At 31.1% G+C, this 20,789-nt stretch overlaps 1 protein-coding gene across 1 annotated transcript; it reads right to left on the bottom strand.

Annotated features, from left to right (window-relative positions):
* Positions 1–1,923: 1,923 nt before the first annotated feature.
* On the bottom strand, positions 1,924–20,398 carry LOC148303305 (uncharacterized). The gene is made up of 4 exons (XM_088270172.1): positions 19,961–20,398; positions 17,946–18,258; positions 15,646–15,844; positions 1,924–3,312 (listed from the first exon to the last, which is right to left on the bottom strand). The coding sequence occupies exons 1-4, from the start codon at positions 20,238–20,240 to the stop codon at positions 3,031–3,033; spliced, it is 1,074 nt and encodes a 357-aa protein (XP_088126298.1). The 5' UTR covers positions 20,241–20,398; the 3' UTR covers positions 1,924–3,030.
* Between the last annotated feature and the right edge of the window lie 391 nt (positions 20,399–20,789).

Here is a 20,789-nt window from a genome sequence, read left to right as displayed (position 1 = left end):
TATATATATATATATATATATATATATATATATATATATATATATATATATATATATATATATATATATATATATATATATATATATATATATATATATATATATATATATATATATATATATATATATATATATATATATATATATATATATATATATATATATATATGTATATATATATATATATATATATATATATATATATATATATATATATATATATATATATATATATATATATATATATATATATATATATATATATATATATACATATATATATATATATATATATATATATATATTTTATATATATATATATATATATATATATATTATATATATATATATATATAATATATATATATATATATATACATATATATATATATATATAAACATATATATATATATATATATATATATATATATATACATATATATATATATATATATGTATATTTATATATATATATATATATATATATATATATATATATATATATATATATATATATATATATATATATATATATATATATATATATATATATATATATATATATATATATATATATATATATATATATAAATACGAACGTTGCGGGTCAACTGATATCTGTGATTTATGAGCATTTATGAGAATTAATGGAAAAGAAATGCAATGTCTTAGAGAAATGTGCGGTAAAACGATGTAGGTACGAATGGTGATTGATATAAGGATAAAATTTAAAAAGGTGTAATGAGATTTTCATGTATTTCAAATAGAATGAGTGAAGAAGGAACAGTAAAAGAAAATATGAGACAAATGTAGTTGGAGAAAGAAGCAGAGGGAAACCGAGGAAAATTTGGCATGTTCTAGTATTTCGAATACTCTGTTAGTTCATAAGGAACTCTCACGAGAGATGAAATCGTATATCGCGGGTGTACTGGCAAAAAACGTTATGTTAGAAATAGTGAATGATATTGGTACCATACACCAAGCTAGGACACAAAATACCGAACCCCCCTTATAGTGGAACGGAAGGCCTGTTCCTCCCAGCGATGACTAAATGCTGAGAAGTTTCTCAATGGCCCACATTAAGTTATCCCTCCTTTTCCCAACACAGATTAAAATAAAACAATATTTTAACTAGAAGAAACAAAAATCTACTTAATGATCCATAAACCTCGTACATAATAATCAAGATAAATAATAAATGCAGCTCCCATCTTAAAAACAGACATCAGATAAAAAATATTAGCTGACTATGGAATGGTAGGGTGTATGCTGTATTACTTAATATTTGTATAATGTAAAGATAATCCATTTATTGTTTCGGCATTCACTTTGTGATAAAACATGATGAAATTGTAAATGAAAAACACTTGTTTTTTTACCACTTGAGTTAATTTTATTATGACGACTAGTTTCGGAAGCCATATTTCCATCTTTAGGTCTAAATATAAACTAAAACATATTATAATAATTTAATAAATAATATATATATTATTTAAAAATTCTTCACCTTTGCTTTCCATTTTCCTTTATTTTCAAACTCCACCTTGACTAACCCCCCTACCCCTAACTTACTTATAACATATAATTATTTATTATGTTTTAGTTTATATATAGACCTGAAGATGGAAACATAGCTTCCGAAACTATTTGTCGTAATTAAATGAAGTGGTTAAAAAATCAGTGTTTTCTTTTACAATTTAAAGATAATCCATATTATTAGTAATTATTTTTCCTTTGAGTAATTTGAAAGGTATAACTAAATAAATTAAACAATTTATTCAAAAAGTATCGATTTCGTTTTTTTTATTTATATTTCTTATAAAGTTTAAGTTTATATCCATGAAGGTAACTTATTATACACATTGCGGTATAATCACAAAATAATAACGCTTTAAGTTGTATCAAAAGCTAATAAGTATGCAAAACGTATCCGTTTTTATGTCAAAGTTCATAGCAAGATTGGTAAACTGCCATCTATGGGATGCGGAAATATAACAATCTGTCAACTGGTATGGCATTTGTAATTCTTTCGTTTTGATAGCTGTCACCTTGTTCCGTCATTTTTATGCTTAGATTGCTGATAAGCTGTGTTTGATTAAACCAGAGGTAGAGAACTTGTGGCCTTCTGACTCGTGACATTTAAAAAATCTAAATTAAATCTGGATATCCACAATATTTTGAATGAGTCCAAATCTTAGTTCATAAATCTGGGTTTGTCCACTCGGGAGTTATTTATATTGATATCTCAATATAGATGAAAAAGAATATGTGATAAAAACATTTGACAACTCAATCAAAGATGGTGCCGAGAACTCACACGTGAAAGATGTCAATTAAATGATAAGCCTAGTTATAGCATCAACATCTGCAGGTAGGTCTCTGATCTTCTAGTAACAGTCTGACGACCATGGTTGCATTTGGCAAGCCTAGTTTAATCATCAAAATTAGGTTTGTCTAGGCCAGTCTTATGAAACTCGAAGAGGTAAGACAAGATTATGAAACAAAAGTGTAGAAACAATTGCCGTCGAAAATGTTTCTCTTTTTTTCTGAATCAAAAAGCAACGTAATTTTTAATGGTTTTTTGAAACTCGGCAACCATACCAGGCAATTGGATTTTATTGGCCAAATACACACGACGAGAAGTAACAAAAGCGTTACCACAGATAATTATAATTCACAAATGAATAATTCAGTAAGATATTTTTTTATCTCTTACTAACGATGATGAAGAGAATTTGATGTTTTGGTCGCATCTGGTAAGCCTAGTTTTAACAGCAATATCAGGTTTGCAAGGGTCTCTGATCTACCAGCATCAGTCTGACGTCAATGGTCGCAACTGGCAAGCCTAATTATAGCACCAATATCAGGTTTGTATGGGTCTCTGATCTTCCAGCACCAGTCTGACGTCAATGGTCGCAACTGGCAAGCCTAGTTATAACATCAAGATCAGGTTTGCAAGGGTCTCTGATCTTCCAGCACCAGTCTGAAGTCCATGATCGCATCTGGCAAGCCTAGTTATAGCACCAAGATCAGGTTTGCAGGGGTCTCTGATCTTCCAGGACCAGTCTGACATCCATGGTCGCGTTTCGCCACCGTCGCCATACGATGGCGTGGTCTCTCCATAAGGCGTACGTGGTCACGATGTATCCGCAGACGACGGTCACCATCAGCGCGTCTGTGAGCCCTTCGGCCACCACCCTCGGAAGGCCTAGAACGCCGCCCTGCTCCATGAAGTAGCGCGATCCCATGACACAGCAGACCACCATGGCTGTCGTGAGGATGGATAGCATTGAGAAGAATAGCAAATCAGTCTGGAAAATAATAAATAAAAAATAAAAACTTGAATTTAAAATACATTTAATACATTCACTAAAGTAGCTTAAGGTCCAATAACAGAAATTGTGATCCCAAGTGGAGATAGTCCAGATTTGTGAACAAGTATTTGGACACACTCAAAATGTTGTAAATCAAAAACCTTAATTTATTTTTGGTGATTTTCTTTTTCTTTAAAAAAAAGAGAAATATTTTTGTTTTTATTATTTACACAAATATTTCAATTCATACTATTTCTGTGAGCCTAAGCGGCTCATTTTTAGAAATAGACAAATTGTGGTAGAGTGGATTCAAACCGAGAAACTCTGACTTAAGAATCCGCAACACTTACCACGGGACCACAACCCGAAGCTGGTAAAATAATTAATTTTTTAAAACTTAAAACACCATTTTAGAAAAAAATCGAGTGTTTCAATGCATTTCGCATCATTTTAAAACACCGTATTTATTTCAAATATATGTATCTCATATACATATTTCAATACTAATTTGAATCATTATGAAACGTCCTATTAGTTTTGTAAAACGTCCAATTTAAAGTGAAAAACCTTTATCTATCTATTTTTCCGGTGTTTGAAAATTATGCGGAATGCATTGAAAGACGTGTCACAATAGATTTACCAAGTAAAATTAAAATTAAGAAAGGTAAAGTTATATCTACATTGCATAGTTAAATCGGTAACATCCGTATGAAATCCCCGCCGTGTTTTTTAAATATCCTTAAAAAATATAGGGTAAATTACAAATGACACATTTTTAAATATTTCCTACAGTATTTTCAAGAACATATTGTATGGGAAAAAAAGGTAAAGCAATTCAATTCAGCCTCTCTACTCTACTATATTTTAGCTCCATATATACTCGTACAAAGTAAAATAAACGTATGTAGGTACAAGAGATAAGTAATTACATATAAATTATAACAGAAAAATGCATTTCAACAGCTTTAAACTAACATTCATTGGCTCCGGGTAAATATACGCCATGGAATGCCAGAGAATATTATTCATTCGGTATCTATTTATAACAACCGTCAATATTTTACACCGCGGTGTGAAGGAGGGGTGGTTTAAGTTATTATCTGCGGACTAGGGGTAGTTTGGGCTGTGGATAAGTTAGGCGAGGGTTGGTATAGCATCTATACAGCATTCAACCCACGCGCACCTCGTTCTTTAGACAATTTGATGGAACTTCTAAGTGGACTTATAAAGTGATTCGAGTACTATCGGCTTAACGCAAACGCCGCTGTTTTAGGTTAGGATAAACTTTAGAAAATTAAGAATTATACGCCTTAACACTAAACTAAACGGTTTATGCATTACATTTTGACATCTCAACATAGATGAAGAAGAATACAGAAGTCTGGGCATTTACGAGGTTTACGACCCTGTGTACAAGCACCATCTGCCCACCTTTCTTCAAACAGGTGTATAATGTAAAAACCTTGACTCGTAGCACTGTTTCTTTTTTCGGTTAGAAGATATTGCTACTAAGCAATAAGCTCGCTCATGTGCATTTATTATCTATGTGAAATTTAAAAAATAAAATAATCTTGCGAATGATGCACTAAGTAAATATAATATCACTACATAAAATAAATGAACTTCATTGGAAAAAAATCTTTTTTAAATAATTAATGAGTGCCTCTATAGTGTAATGGCCAGCACGCTCGGCTACCGTACTGGAGGTCCCAGGTTCGATTCCTAGGGGGGGGGTCAAATAAATATAAGTGATTTTTCACTAAAATATTTATTCACTATTACCCTGGACTGATACCGGAAGCGGAGGGCTGATCACCTTTCCTTCAAGTGTTAACTATCAAGATAACACTATGCTTATATGATGCAGTGCCCTATGCACCATCGGGTGCGGATGAGAGTTTGAAGAAGAAGATGAAGTGATTCGCATCGCATGGCATCCAAAACATTTCTCAATAAAACCTGCAAATACCCGTGGGTACTAGAACATTTAAAAATAGAAGCTTTTGCTATATTTCATGCAGGTACTTTTACGAGTATTTTCTTCGATTTCCATTTTCTTACATTTATATAAAGTCCATAGATAATTGGCGACATCTGGCTTATGACCGAGGTAAGGATTATCTGTGGCATTAACGATGGCCACGGTTTAATTAGAGCCCCAAATGGCAGCCCTAACTGAAAGCCGTTGAACTTTGTAGTTGGGGAGTTAGACCGCTTTTGATTAATACTTTCTCCTATCTAGGTGTCTGAATTTAATAATGACCATTCTAAGTTTACCTTGTTCAGAGGTATAATACCTCAACATTATATATATTATATATATATATATATATATATATATATATATATATATATATATATATATATATATATATATATATATATATATATATATATATATATATATATTTATATATATATATATATATATATATTTATATATATATATATATATTTATATATATATATATATATATATATATATATATATATATATATATATATATATATATATATATATATATATATATATATATATATATATAATATATATATATATATATATATATATATATATATATATATATATATATATATTATATATATATTTATATATATATATATATATATATATATATATATATATATATATATATATATATATATATATATATATATATATATATATATATATATATATATATATATATATATATATATATATATATATATATATATATATATATATATATATATATATATATATATATATATATATATATATATATATATATATATATATATATATATATATATATATATATACTGCAAACAGTACTCTGATCAACATTTATGAAACGTTTTAAAGTAATAGTAAAAGCGAAAAAAATGTATCATCAGAGTGAAAACTAGAAATTTCATCAAAACAGACCTGCAAATTTAATTTTGACACACGTGTTTTTATCACCTAATAAACAATCAAGAAAAAAATATTTCGAGGATTTTTAACAATCAAGTGATAAAGCTATTTATTTTATCGTGAAATAAACTATGTATATATTATATATATTCATACACACAAATATCAATAACAGATGATTGGTTTTTTTCGCATATGATGAAAAAAACGGCAATAAGATGCTTCAAGTGTCTTAAAGATAAAATAACTTTCATGAGACCAGTTTTAGAGTTTATTAATACAAACACAAGTTTCGAGAACTACAGAACTGTATTCTCATCGACAGGTGAAAATTCAAATTATAAAGCAATAAATAATCTACGTACTAATATAGGTGGACGGGGTAATAACTGAAGGGTGGAGGTTAGGGGATGTTGCTTGGATTAAAGGGAAAGCAAAGGTGAGGAATTTTGAAAAAGTATTTTTTAATATTTTTTCAAAAGTTTTTTTGTTTGTCAAATAATTAAATTGTAAAAAAATATTAATCAATAACATACGTATATATATAAAAAAAATTCTCATTTAAATTTATATTTGCTTGCTAAATCAAACACCATCTCCTAATCAACTCCTATAGATAATACCCCACCCCCTCTATCAGTACATATATATCGCTTATTTGCTGCTGGATAGTTTTTATTTTCACCTTTTGATGAGAACCTTCGCGGTTCTCGAAACTAGTCGTGTTGGCATTAATAAACATAAAAAGTAATCTTATACAAGCGTTTTCATGTTATAACACAAAGATTATGCCAAACCAATAAAATATATGAGGGTCTTAAGAATATTGTTAAATGATACTTTGTTTTTATTTTCACCTTGTGATGAGAACATCCGTGGTTTTTGAAACTTGTCGCGTTTACATTAACAATCTCAAAAAGTGGTATTATACAAGTGTTTTCATTTTATTACTCAGAGCTGATGACCAACCAATAAATAATATGAGGGTGTTGAAGATATTGTCAAATGTGGATGTTTCATGAAGGGTTTAAATATCATAGTAGGGTAATAATATAGCTAACTCCTTTCAACAACGTCATAAATAAAATAAAAAAATATTTTTCATGACGTCGTTTTTTAAGTTTTTCGAAGTTTTAAAAAATAATAAAATATATATAAATAAATACCAAGCTACTTATTGAACCTTTTACTGTGCAACACATCTTTTTAGGTAAAACCTGAATGTTTTTTCTCCATTTGAAAAATATTAAGTATATTTGAAAAAAATAATTTAACAATACCTTTTCTTCAAAATACAAAAACAACACTTTCTGCCCTAAGCGGGTAAATATGAAGTTTAAAATATGCCGCTTTTTCTGGGATATAGTACATTTTCTGGGCGTTCCGAAAACATGCACAACTGAAAATTGACGATTTTTGATACATGACGTTGTTGAAAGGAGTGAGCGATATGTAGACTACTGTTCTAATGAGATAATATTACATTTATCTCGTATGCTGTACATATGTGGGGACGTGGTTAAAAGTGTCGAAGCTGCAGCTTGTGCAGCTAAAATACACGGCGTTCCAAGTGATAATTAGCACTGAATAATTGAAGCACTTTTGACGTAAAAGCTCTCCGCCATTTTGTCCGAAATCCATTATAACTTTCCTAATCGCTTGGACGTACCATTATTATAATTATTTTTGTAGCAAGTCAACATTGAATATATGTGAAGAAAATATTTTTATTAGCGGTATTCTTTTGTTGACATGAAGAAAGAAAACCAAAAATGGATTACTGTCCCAACTTTACTTTATCTTTTTTAAACTTTATAAAATAAAACTACTTTGTGTTTAATCATTTTTTATGGATACTTTTCTCCAATGGGTTTCGACAAGAACCTTGTCATCATCAGGCTAAACCTGATGATGACGATGAGGTTCTTGTCGAAACGGGTTAGAGAAAAGTACCAATAAATGGTGGTTAAAAACAAAGTACTTTTATTTTATAACGTTTAAAAAAGATGAAGCTACGTTGAGACAGTGATCCATTTTTTGGTTTTCTTACTTCATGTAAACAAAAGAATACCGCCAATAAAACATTTTCTACACATATATTCAATGTCGACTTGCTACATTAAAAATAATAATAATGGTAGGTCCAAGCGAGTGGGAATTATATATAAATTATTATTTTTCATCCCTTTTCAAAAATAATTTATATTGAAAACAAATGAAAAGGCAGTAAACAATTCACGTCACAGTAATTTATTTAAAAAAAGTATATTTTCAGAATCTAAGAGTATCATTATACAAAAATGGAAAAATATTATTAAGTACTCAAAAAAACAACGCCATATTCATTAAGTCATTCTTATTAACTAACTGACTTTTTAAGAGCAAAGTTTCTTGAGTATTCGATAGAGTATTAACAATAAAAAAGAAATCCGAAATACCTTTTAGCTTAATGCTTACGAATTCGTTAAATATGAAAGATGGCCATCAGCAAACTTGAATTTCCGTAATATAATTTCTTAAGACTCTGATAGAACATTAAATCTTGGATTACTTATGCATAGCTCAGGTAATTCTCAAAGATAAATTTAATATAAAATAACTAAAATGCTTCTTATGCCTATTTATTATACCTGTTTATTTATTTTATATTTTGCCATGCATAAGTTTTAGTTTTTTAGTTTTAATTTAAAAAATATTTTTTTTTGTAACTTCATTATTTGTGTTCCAGTCTTGTTAACCTTAATCCCATGTCCCAAAATAAGTAATAGAAATTACTCATCGGGAATATTATATATTATATCGCTCACTCCTTTCAAGAACGTCATAAATCAAAAATCGACAATTTTGAGTTGTGTATGTTTCCGTAACGCCCAGAAAACGTACTATATCCCAGCAAAAGAGGCATATTTTTAATTTAATATTTACCCGCCACAGGGCAGAAAGTGTGAATTTTGCATTTTGAAGAAAATGTATTGTTTAATTTTTTTTTAAATAAACTAAATATTTTTCAAATGGAGAAAAAATATTCAGGTTTTACCTAAAAAGATCTGTTGCACAGTAAAAAGTTCAATAAGTGGCTTGATATTTATTTTTAATACATTGTATTTCATGTTTGAACTTTAAAAACGTTCTCCTGAAAAATCAAGTTTTTTGATTTATGACGTTCTTGAAAGGAGTGAGCGATATATGACTTATGTATGTAATATGTTTTGAAAAATAAAATAAAATAAGAATAAACTTTTAAACAGGGTGGCGTTAACAGTATACACCCATTGGGAATAAAAAAACAGGGTAGTTATTGGATCGTTGAAACATTTATATCGTAAAAAGCGCATGTGATAAACATTTTTTGTAGTTGTAAGTGTGTGAATAGTGCTATGGTGATAACGTGAAGTATTGTTTGCATGCTGTTGGAGTGATTGTCCTGACGAAGAAACGGGTACGTCTAGACACTGGTAGACATAAAAATTCTGGTAAGTGGTTAAATACTAATATTACTAACATTTTTGTAAAAAAAAGTCAAAATGAATAACCACAAAGTAAATGCTTTAAATATCAATAATATTGAGAATATAATTTATTTTAAAGCTACTTTATATGCAAAAATGATAAAGAATTTGAGCATCCGCGAATCTTATTTACTAACCCGTAAGCTGGGGATCGCATCTATTGTTGTTTTTTATAGAAGTACCGTTGACTGCGGATCGCATGCATAGTCGTTTTTCAACTTTAAGTACTTATATCAACACCTATGGATATTTTTTGCGCTTAAATTTGGTTTGAGGCATGGATAAATTAGTTTTCATTGATTTATTGTCATAAAATATAAAAATTATTTTAATTTAGTGTCAACTTTATCGTGAATACTTCCGGTCGGCTCGTGCTCCGCAGATACGACAGCCGCGTCTTCTATACAGCCGCCATACTTTAGGCCGCGAGTCCGTAAATGTTAATATTTTTGTGTAAATACACCTTAAAAACATAATAAGTAAAGTGCATTCTGTATTTTGAACATCTATGATGGATATCCGAAAGTTTCAATACAAAAAATACGCAAAAATATGTTTTTTTGTCAAAAATATTGTAATGTAAAATAATCCAGCACGGGACGGAAGTTTGACACTCGAAATCGAGCAGCTTAGAGGTAAAACTAAGTAAATACGTACACAAAAATAAGTTCACTATATTTTTCTGTTTTATTTCGTTTAAAAAAGTTAAATTTCAGGGGGGCCATGCGTAATGGGTCAAATAAGTTTTGGGAACTCAGGATTTCAATTATCATTTTTTTTTGCTATATTTAACATACACTCTTGGTTTTGTTACCGAACAACGGTGTAAAGTAGCCATACAAAACGATGAACTTGTAAATAAAAATATATTTCAAAATTTGGTGAAATACTATCCGTTTGTATGTCATTGAAATATAACATATCCTCATATTAATATTAATGTATTCAGAGAAGTCCCACCGGTCGGGTTGTTGCATTATGCAAGGCGCCACTCGATCATGTTGAGGTGTCGGGTTCTAGTCTCGGGAGAGCGCAAAACTGTACTTTCTGAACTGAAACTTGCCCGAATTTTGAATGGGGTGCATATTGTTACTTTGAAATATCATTATTTTTTTATTTTATTTTTGTCCGCCTCCGTAGTGTAATGGTCAGCACGCTCGGCTACCGTTCTGGAGATCCCGGGTTCGATTCCCAAGGAGGGTGAAATAAATATAAGTGATTTTTTTACTGTAATATTTATTCCATATTAACATGGACTGGTATCTGAAGCGGAGGGCTGATCACCTTTCCTTCATGTGTAAACGATCAAGATAACACTGCGTTTATATGACACAGTGCCCTATGCACCATTGGGGTGCGGATAAGGGTTTTATATATATATATATTTTATATTTTCATTTATTTTTTATTGGAAAACCAACAGAATATTTCGATAAAAATAACATAATATGATAAAATACAAAAAAATAACAATTCCGATTATAGGTTTCCACCTAAGTAATCTAAAAATAAAACAATTCAAATAAACTGTCATAAAAGTATAACTATATAGAACATTTCTTTATCAACTGGTCAAATAGACAACAACAATATTACTTTTAAACGTATTAAAAGAAACATTATTGATCTCTATTTTATTAAGCATTTCATTGCACATATCGCAGTAAATTGTTTTATAAATATTTGAATTATGTGAATTCGTGCAAAAAATATTTGACGCACATACAACGTTACATCAGTGTAAAGACATGATAACAGAAGTGGACTGGAATAACTAGGGAATTTTTGCTAGTTTACGCATAGTTCCAACATACATAGAAAGGAGATTTAATGCTGGGGACAGAGTGAATGGTGCACTAAAATCAGTTTTAGCAAATAAAAATCTATCGGCGAAAGCTAAACTGGCAGTACACAACGGAGTCCTGATTCGAACCCTTGTATGTGGACGCGAAGCATGGAGTTGGCAAAGGAAGGATGAAAGCAGACTGAATGCAGTCGAAATACGATCCCTCTGACGAATGTGTTGCAAAACGATGTTTGATAGATGTTCGAATGATGAAATACGGAAAGATTGCAAGGCTGAGAAAAGCACTATCGATAAAATTAAGAAAAGTGTGTTGAGACGGTTTGGACATGTGGAACGTATGAGTGAGGAAAGAACGGTTAAACAAATTTATGATGCGAATGTAGTTGGAAAAAGAAGCAGAGGAAGACCTAGGAAATCTTGGCACAATCAGGTATGTCAAATACTTGAAAGCGGCCGAGTCAGGAGTCGTAATAATCGTCGGGTTTGTATGAGGAGATGCATGAATGTAGAAAAATCGTGTGGCGTTCGATTCTCTCTGTCTACCCCTCCGGGGAAGCAGCGTGATGTTTAGTTATTTAGTTAGTTTTGTTTCAACTTGATATGGAATATCTATCATCCCTCTTTTATATGAAAGAAGACGGAAGTATGTGCATCCATCAACAATGGGCAGAATGGTGAACGTTACACAAGTGTGTGAAGTGATCACTTAAGCCAGCCAAATGCCAGGTCGTAAGCCTTGGGATGTCAGACTTCCAACTGCTTACATGTAAAAGAGGAATGATAAATGTTTCATATCAAGTTGAGACAACTATACTATTGACTGACCGAATTTTCTTTCTTTTACTCCAGGGTTAGGGTACACCGCACCCTCGGTCTTTCTCTGCTTCTACTACCAACCACATAAATTTGTTCAACACTCCTTTCTTCACTCATTCGATTCATATGTACAAACCATCTCAACACTCACCTTTCTTAATTTTATCGATACTGTTTATATCAGCCTTGCATTCTTTCCTTATATAACACCATTTGAACATCGGTCAAACAACTTCAATTATTCTTTTTCTTCTAACCCTTATCCGTATCCAATGGTGCATAGGGCACTTCAGCGTATAAACGCAGAGTTATCTTGATCGTTACTTAAATGAAGCCTAGGTGATTACTCCTGCGCTTCGGTGACTAGCCCAGGGTGATAAATATTAGAGTGTAAAATCACAAATATTTATTTTCACCCCCCCTGGGAATCAAACCCGGGACCACCAGCACGGTATCTAAATACGCTATCTTACCGAATAAGTTCATATATATATATATATATATATATATATATATATATATATATATATATATATATATATATATATATATATATATATATATTTTTATATATATATATATATATATATATATATATATATATATATATATATATATATATATATATATATATATATATATATATTTAGGAAACTTTTAGATACTAATTACAATATTAATATTATTTATTATATTAGACACTGCAGTAATCACTCTACGTCAATATTATAGTCTCGATAGGCCTAAAAAATTTATGACAAAAAAATAAGTTTAAAAAAAAAACGGAAACTTTTAATTGGATATTTTGAGATGTATTTATTATATTTCATTTAGTTTTCCGCTTTTGGGTTCCTCAGAATTTCTTCAATGACCAATTTTAAAATCATCAAATTTCCTTTATTTCCGAAATCACATCCTTATTTGCAAAAGTCTCATTCAATTTCCCATTCAGAATTCAATTTTTTGGTCCTCTGAAAAGTCTATTCACATATCTATTCCTATTCATTCCCGTTTTCTAAATGCGAATTCAAGCACTCCTCTCCTTACAATTTCTACATAGATGCTCATTCCCCCGGGAACATATTCAGGGATACATCAATATGTCCATATCCATTTGTCAGGTTCGAATAGGCGATGAAGATACTTATTGTCTACTATGGGATGAAGCCAAATCGCTCCTTAGAAAATGCCTAGATTATCGCTTGGACTTTTCTCAAAATACGAAATAGTAACACGAAAACAGATGTCGGGTTGTGGTTCCGTGGTTAGTATCGTGGACTCTTAAGTCAGTTTCTCGGTTCGAACCCACTCTACCGCGATTTGATACCTATTTCTAATAATGAGCCGCTAAGGCTCACAGAAATAGTGCGGAATTTAAATAATTGTGTGAATAATAAAACACAAATACATTTTTCTCTTTTTTGGAAAAAAAAATCCCATCAATTATATAAAATTCTTTTTATACAGCATTTTGGGCGTGTCTAAATCCTTCTTCACATATCTGGGTTTCTCAAGTTTTTATTTTATGAATTTTTAGTTGGAAGAGTTTTTTAAAAATAAAGACATTAGTACTTTGCAATTTTAAAATCAATTATGCTGTTCTCTTCTCCAATACAGAGACTAAGCTCCTGTGCTTGGAGAGGGACTTATCATTTTTTTATGTTTGTGGGTGATATAATTTTTTATTGTGTTTTTTTTTTTATTTCCACTTTATTTTGGGTGATTTATACATTTTGACATCTCGACACAGACATGTGTGTAAGATTCCCTCAAACTATTTCATATACTAAGACACGCATGAAAATATCATTGATTTTTTTATTAAAACTTTTATTTATTACATTTGTTCTTTTATTAACAATATTTTGAATGCGTTAAAATTTTCAATTTAAAATTCAGGGGCATTCTGGAGTAAGCGATTACAAATTAAGAGTAATTTTCACAAATATTTTTTATTGATATTTCAAAATATGTCACATGTAAAATTGTAAAGAAAATACAGAATTAGTGTCCAAAAATTAGGAAACAATAAAAATATTATGGCTTTTTTTCACATTTCGACGCAGATGAAGAAGAATATACAAGTCTGGGTAATTAAAGGGCTTAAGACCTGTCATAGTCTGGTTTAAGTGATTACTTTATACAATTGCAACATTCACCATTCTACCCATGATTGACGACCATACTGTTCCAATTTTTGTGAAGTTATATGTGTATGATACGATTCCATCATCGGGTCATGTGCGAGTTCGCGGGCAGTAACCCAGCCCATGACAGGTCGTAAGCCGTGCAAATATCCAGACATCCATTTCCTTCTTCATCTATGTTGAGATGTCAAAAAGTTCTCCTTTATCAAGTTACACCGGACTTTAAATTTTAGAGATAAATATGGTTGAAATCCTTATTTCATTTATGTCCCTAATTGAAATGTTTTCTAGGGATGGAAAGGTTTTGTAGTCGTGGAAGCGACTTGATTGTAAGTAAGTCAAGTGTTTTTGAAATTGTGAAAAAGAAAAAACAAACCTTTAGAGTAAATATTGACCGCTGTTAATCTATATATCGCTCACTCCTTTCAACTACGTCATATTTAAAAAAAAAAAGATTTTTAAGGAGGTCGTTTTTAAAGTTTTAAAATATGATAAAATGTATTAAAAATAAATATCAAGCCACTTATTGAACTTTTTACAGTGCAACATATCTTTTTAGGTAAAACCTGAATGTTTTTTCTCCATTTGAAAAGTCCGCCTCCGTAGTGTAATGGTCAGCACGCTCGGCTACCGTTCTGGAGGTCCCGGGTTCGATTCCCAAGGGGGGTAAAAATAAAATATAAGTGATTTTTTCACTGTAATATTTATTCAATATTACCATGGACTGGTACCTGAAGCGGAGGGCTGATCACCTTTCCTTCATGTGTAAAACGATCATGATAACACTGCGTTTATAAGACTATGCACCATTGGGGTGCGGATAAGGGTTTTATTATTATTAAATTTAAAAAATAATTAAAAAATACATTTTCTTCAAAATGCAAAACAACAATTTCTACCCTGTAGCGGGTAAATATTAAGTTTAAAATATGCTGCTTTTGCTGGGATATAGTGCATTTTCTGGGCATTCCGAAAACATGCAAAACTGAAAATTGAAGATTTTTGATATTTGGCGTTGTTGAAAGGAGCGAGCGATATGGGTTATTATATGATGTCGTGATCGGTTAAATTATTAAATTATATGATTAAATTATATTAAATTATATGATGTCGTAATCGGTTAAATTTTACCTGGAATGTAACTCTATTCCTGGAATGATTCAGCCATATTGTGAGAGCCCTGTAGAGTGGGTATCTTTGGGTTTGAACTACTGGAAACCTGAATCCACACAGCTCGCAGCTGCATCGTCCAGCTATGGACAGCCAACGCTCCAGGCAAGATACGTGAACGAGGCCTAAGGACCCCTTGCAGAAGCAGGGAGATATCAACCTGGAAAGAGAAAAAAAAAATTATTAACCGGATCCATGTGGCTCGCATAGCCGTATATGTTTTAACAAAACATGCCCCATACGCGGCTGACATAAGCGTAAGTATGTGTTTTTACTTTGCTCCAAGTTTCGAACCTCAGTTCAACTTGGGAGGGATTTTTTCATGATACGGAACTTTAGATAAAATAATACGTCAATCCTTGGCCTTATGACATCTGTTGAAATATCTGACTAATGATTTGTAACATCACAAGGATAAATAAAAGAACAGATCCCTGATTTTTCTCGAGGTCGGTAATTAGTCCGCGCCATAATCATGCCCTATATCTGTCTCACTCTTGACAAGTTAAACACTTCTTGAGTTTTATTTTACACGATTAGTTTCGAAAACTACAGATATTTTCATCAACAGATGATCACAAAACTAACGGGTGAAAAAATCATTCAGGTTCTGGTAGAGATGGGTGGGGTGATAACTAGAAGAAGGGAGGTTAAAGGGTGGGACTTGGTTTAGTGGGAACATAGACAATAATGGTGAGAAGTTTTGGAAAAGCATATTATTGATTTATATTTATTTTTTCTATCTTTTTTGTGTGTATATTAGGTTAAAATGGATAAAAACAATAAAAAATGTAAGCAAAAAGACCTCCACCGCCAAGATATAAAAGGTGGCTTGGTGGGTCTCTGCAAAAATATTTTAAATATGTTAATAATTGTTTTTTAAATAAATGTATACAATTTATGTAAAAAAATGTTTTCCACGGTCTAACTCTACTCCTATTTCCAACTTTTTTCGCCTCATAAATTTATTAAACTGTTATTTCTTCACTCATTCATTCTATATGCCCAAAAACATGTTTATGTTATGTCGTTTCAACACACCTTTCTTAACTTGAACTATAATGCTTATCTCGGCCTTGCATTCCACATTTATATCACCATTCAAACATCTATCATACATACATCGTTTTACCACACATTCGTGACATCGCATTTCGACAGCATTCGGTCTACTTTCATCATTATTTTGTCAACTCCATGTTTTATTCTCGGTGATTGGATTTGCTGTAACTGATTTCAGTGCATTATTTACTTTGTTCCTAGCACTCACTCTCTAATCCATATCTTATCAATCTTTGCTTCCCTAGAACATACTTCTTAAGTATACGAAATCATCTACCTCATCCAAAATTTTCCCATTTGTGGTACTTCTATTTTATTTTGAGATCTACATTCATCTCTTTTAGCAAAATAAAATCTAAAGTAACATATAATCTAAATATTTCCAATACCGTTTATCCCAGTAAACCTCTGTTTCTCTCTCTCTTGCTGCTCGATGTGTGTGAAGGAGACGTGTATTTACCAGTGCTTACTATTTGTTATTATAGTATTATTTTATGTTTAAGACTTTTTGTTTCTCTATTAGTGTATTCATTAGTGTATTTTTATTTTAGATACTGCATATATATATTATGTTAAAGGCTTTAGCCTTTCAATAAATTAATTAATTAATATAACGGTGAGATTAAGTATCGCGTAATCAGAGCGAATGTTTTGGAGGGTAAATGTTTTAAATTGTATTTTTACTTAATAATGACTCATTTCAGTCATTTCCGCTGGTTAAAATGTAAGAAGACAATTACACAGCCACTTATAGGATTGAGGCAAGAGCAGATACTTCCAGAACAAATTCGACTTCGAAACTCCGAGATGAAGACTCTCCGATCCATAACTGGAAACACATTTCGAGACCGAGTAAGAAATACCGACATCCGGAGCATGTGTAAGACGGAGGATATCGTGAGGTGGGGACGACAACAAAGGCGATACTGGAAGGAACATATAAACAGAATGTCAGAAGACAGACTTCTACGTATCGCCCTCCAAGGCAACCCTGAACGACGCAGACCCCCAGACAGACCTCCGAAAAGATGGACAGACAGCTGGGAGTCGACATCCCAAGAGCGACATGCGGAGGCACAAACATATCCCTTGGATCTTTAAAAAGAAGAAGAAGACAATTTAAAACATTAACCCCCTATAACGTTCACTCCGATAACGCGGTACCAATCTCAGCGTTATAGGGAGGTGTACTCTATTACCTTTCTCGGCCGCACATCATACAAATCCGACACAGTTCAGTCCCAGTACTGGATGACGAATTTTCTCGAGGAAGACTTATGCTGGACCATGTGGACACAAAAGGTTGCACGTTACATTCCGATGAGGATCTTTCTAGTTTCGAACTTTTCGAAGATTCTTTGCGAACAGTGTCCAATGGAATAGCTTCGTCTACAGTGGGATGAACAAGTTGCCGGCTTAGTATGACTTCCTTTGATGTTTCAAAAGCATTTTGAGGAGTTTTTACTTTCGTTTTATCATGGTTTGATGCAATAGTTGTAAGCGTAATGGCACCTGAAAATTAAAAATAAATATGAATAAAGGATGACATGTCGCTCACTCCTTTCAAGAACGTCATTAATCAAAAATCATCAATTTTCAGTTGTGCATGTTTTCGAAATGCCCAGAAAATGAACTATATCCCAGCAAAAGAGGCATATTTTTAACTAAATATTTATGCGCTACAGGGCAGAAAATTTTGTTCTTGCATTTTGAAGAAAAGGTATTGTTTAATTATTTTTTTGAATAAACTTAATATTTTTCATGCAAAATTCTCCGGGTAGCATTAATGTTTAAAAGATTTGTCTATCTTTATATAAAATATTATGAAATAGAGAATTTTAACTGTTTTTACATTTTTTCAGTATTAAAAAAAACACGAGACGCAAACCGATAATGACGTCATATTAATTTTTGACCTATCCCCGCTCTCTGATTGACCAATATGGGTCAGAAGGCAAGTTCCATGAATATAGCGGAATTTGAAATACAACACTGTTTTTAAGTATTTTTTAGCATGTTTTTCAAGTATATAAAAATTTTAAACAATAATACCCACAATTGGCATTACTAAAAAGTATTTATTTTAAAATCTTATAAAATTGGATCTGGCGGATTTTGAATGTAGGCGACACACATATAGAGTCTTGTTCTTCCTGGATTCATCCCAACTTATCGTTTTTGTAGACTGTTAGGGCCAGCTCTTTTCGTCCTCAAGCTGTATGTTTTTCTATCATATACATACAACGTCACCTAGGCCATGCCTACGAATCATGTTATCTTTCTGTAGCATCCATGAATCGTTTGGTCTTCCTCTAGATGTCGTTCGAGGAAGATCCATGGCGATCGCCTGGTTTACAATATGTTCAGGTTCTCTACGTCTTATGTGCCCATACCATCCCAATTGCCTTTCTTCTACCTTGCTATCGTTACACCAAGTTACACCCAGGCTCCCACGAATGCGTGAAATCTTTATTTTATCTCTAGAGGATACTCCAGCTGACCATCTAAGCATTCGCATTCCAGCAGTTTCTAGTTGCCTTTAGTAGGTTTTATACATCGTCCAGGATTTGGAGCCAACATCTTGCCGCACATTTGTCTGAGAGAACGCATTTTGACTGCATTCAGTCCACTTTCATCCTTCTTTTGCTAACTCTTTGCTTCACTTTCAAACATAAAATTAATTAATTAATTATTTGCAATATAAAGTTTTTTTAGAGTTTAAAAATATTTATTATTATTATTTTAATATGAATTGTCTATCCTTTAAAAATATTTTTATAAAAAAACACATTTAATCTAATTGATGTCTAGAGATAATTTACATATGGAAATATTATAAAATAAAAATAGAAATATCTGAAAATTTTACAAAATATAATTAAGAAACATTAATTGATAAAACTCTATAAGGTAAGTAATTTGACAGAAAATAATAGATTTTATTTATTATTTTCTAAAACCGGTAGTCACAAAAAGTGGTATTACACAAAGTAAACAATGGATGGTAAGGAGAGTGAAAATGATAGAATCTAAAGCAATAATATATGAAATTTGACAAAGTAAAAAAAATGTATAAAAAACTCTTAATCAAAAAAAAGCTCTAACAAGCTCCTACCTATTTTAAAAATCCACTTTTGTACAATGTATAATGTAAGACGGGAACAAATACCACAATGAATAAATTTAATAAGCAAAATGATGAAAATAATTATACCTTTTGTTGTTATCGGTTCATCATTTATTTCATCATTTTTTGAAGTCCCGGCTTCGTTTTGAGAATTCACACTGTTAACAATCAATTTTGAGGTTCCTGGATTTTCAGAATTTGTAGCTACAGCTGTCGTCGAGCAAATGGTCGGGTCGGACTTGGATTTGACAGAAGCCTGTCGACAAACATGCACCCCTGGTATCTCGACTCGGCTAGCTAAGCATAATCTTGAATTTGGAGTGGGTACCTCACACACTGTTTCTGATTCTCTACCATTTAAATTCATCTTAAATATAATTGATTTGTTTTATAAATACTTAGTCAAATAAATTATTGTAGGACTTGTTTGGGTAGCATATATTAAATGCTTTTGAGTACATTGTGATTTTTTATCGTAAACGGTGAATTTTGGGATTATCAGAAATAGCGAATATTTTGTATTGACATCAATTTGAATTCGGATTATTTCAAAACATGAAAATACAGGTAATTCGATTTCTACAACTTATTTATGAAGACAGTAGGTACTGTATATTTGGGTACCTACGTTGGTTTAAATACATGTATTCATTTAAACATATTACATACATAAGTCACATATATAATATTCTCGATGAATTATTTCCATTACTTGTTTCGGGACATAGGATTAAGGTTAACAAGTATAAAAAATCAAATAAAATCGTAAAAAAAAAAAAATTATGTTAAATATAAAGCAATATGTAAGTATAAAGTAAGATGCAAGAGCTTTCTCTTTATTGGTGGGAACTAAATTTTAAATTTTATGTTTGTTAGTAGAAACGTTTAGAAAATGAATAAAAATTATTAAAAAAAA

Source organism: Brachycentrus maculatus, unplaced genomic scaffold, assembly GCF_059751285.1.
Source record: "Brachycentrus maculatus isolate JH-2025_06_01 unplaced genomic scaffold, ASM5975128v1 h1tg000373l, whole genome shotgun sequence".
Taxonomy (NCBI): Eukaryota; Metazoa; Arthropoda; class Insecta; order Trichoptera; family Brachycentridae; genus Brachycentrus; species Brachycentrus maculatus.
The sequence above is the reverse complement of the archived record's forward strand: the minus strand, read 5'-3'. Positions and strand labels throughout refer to the sequence as shown.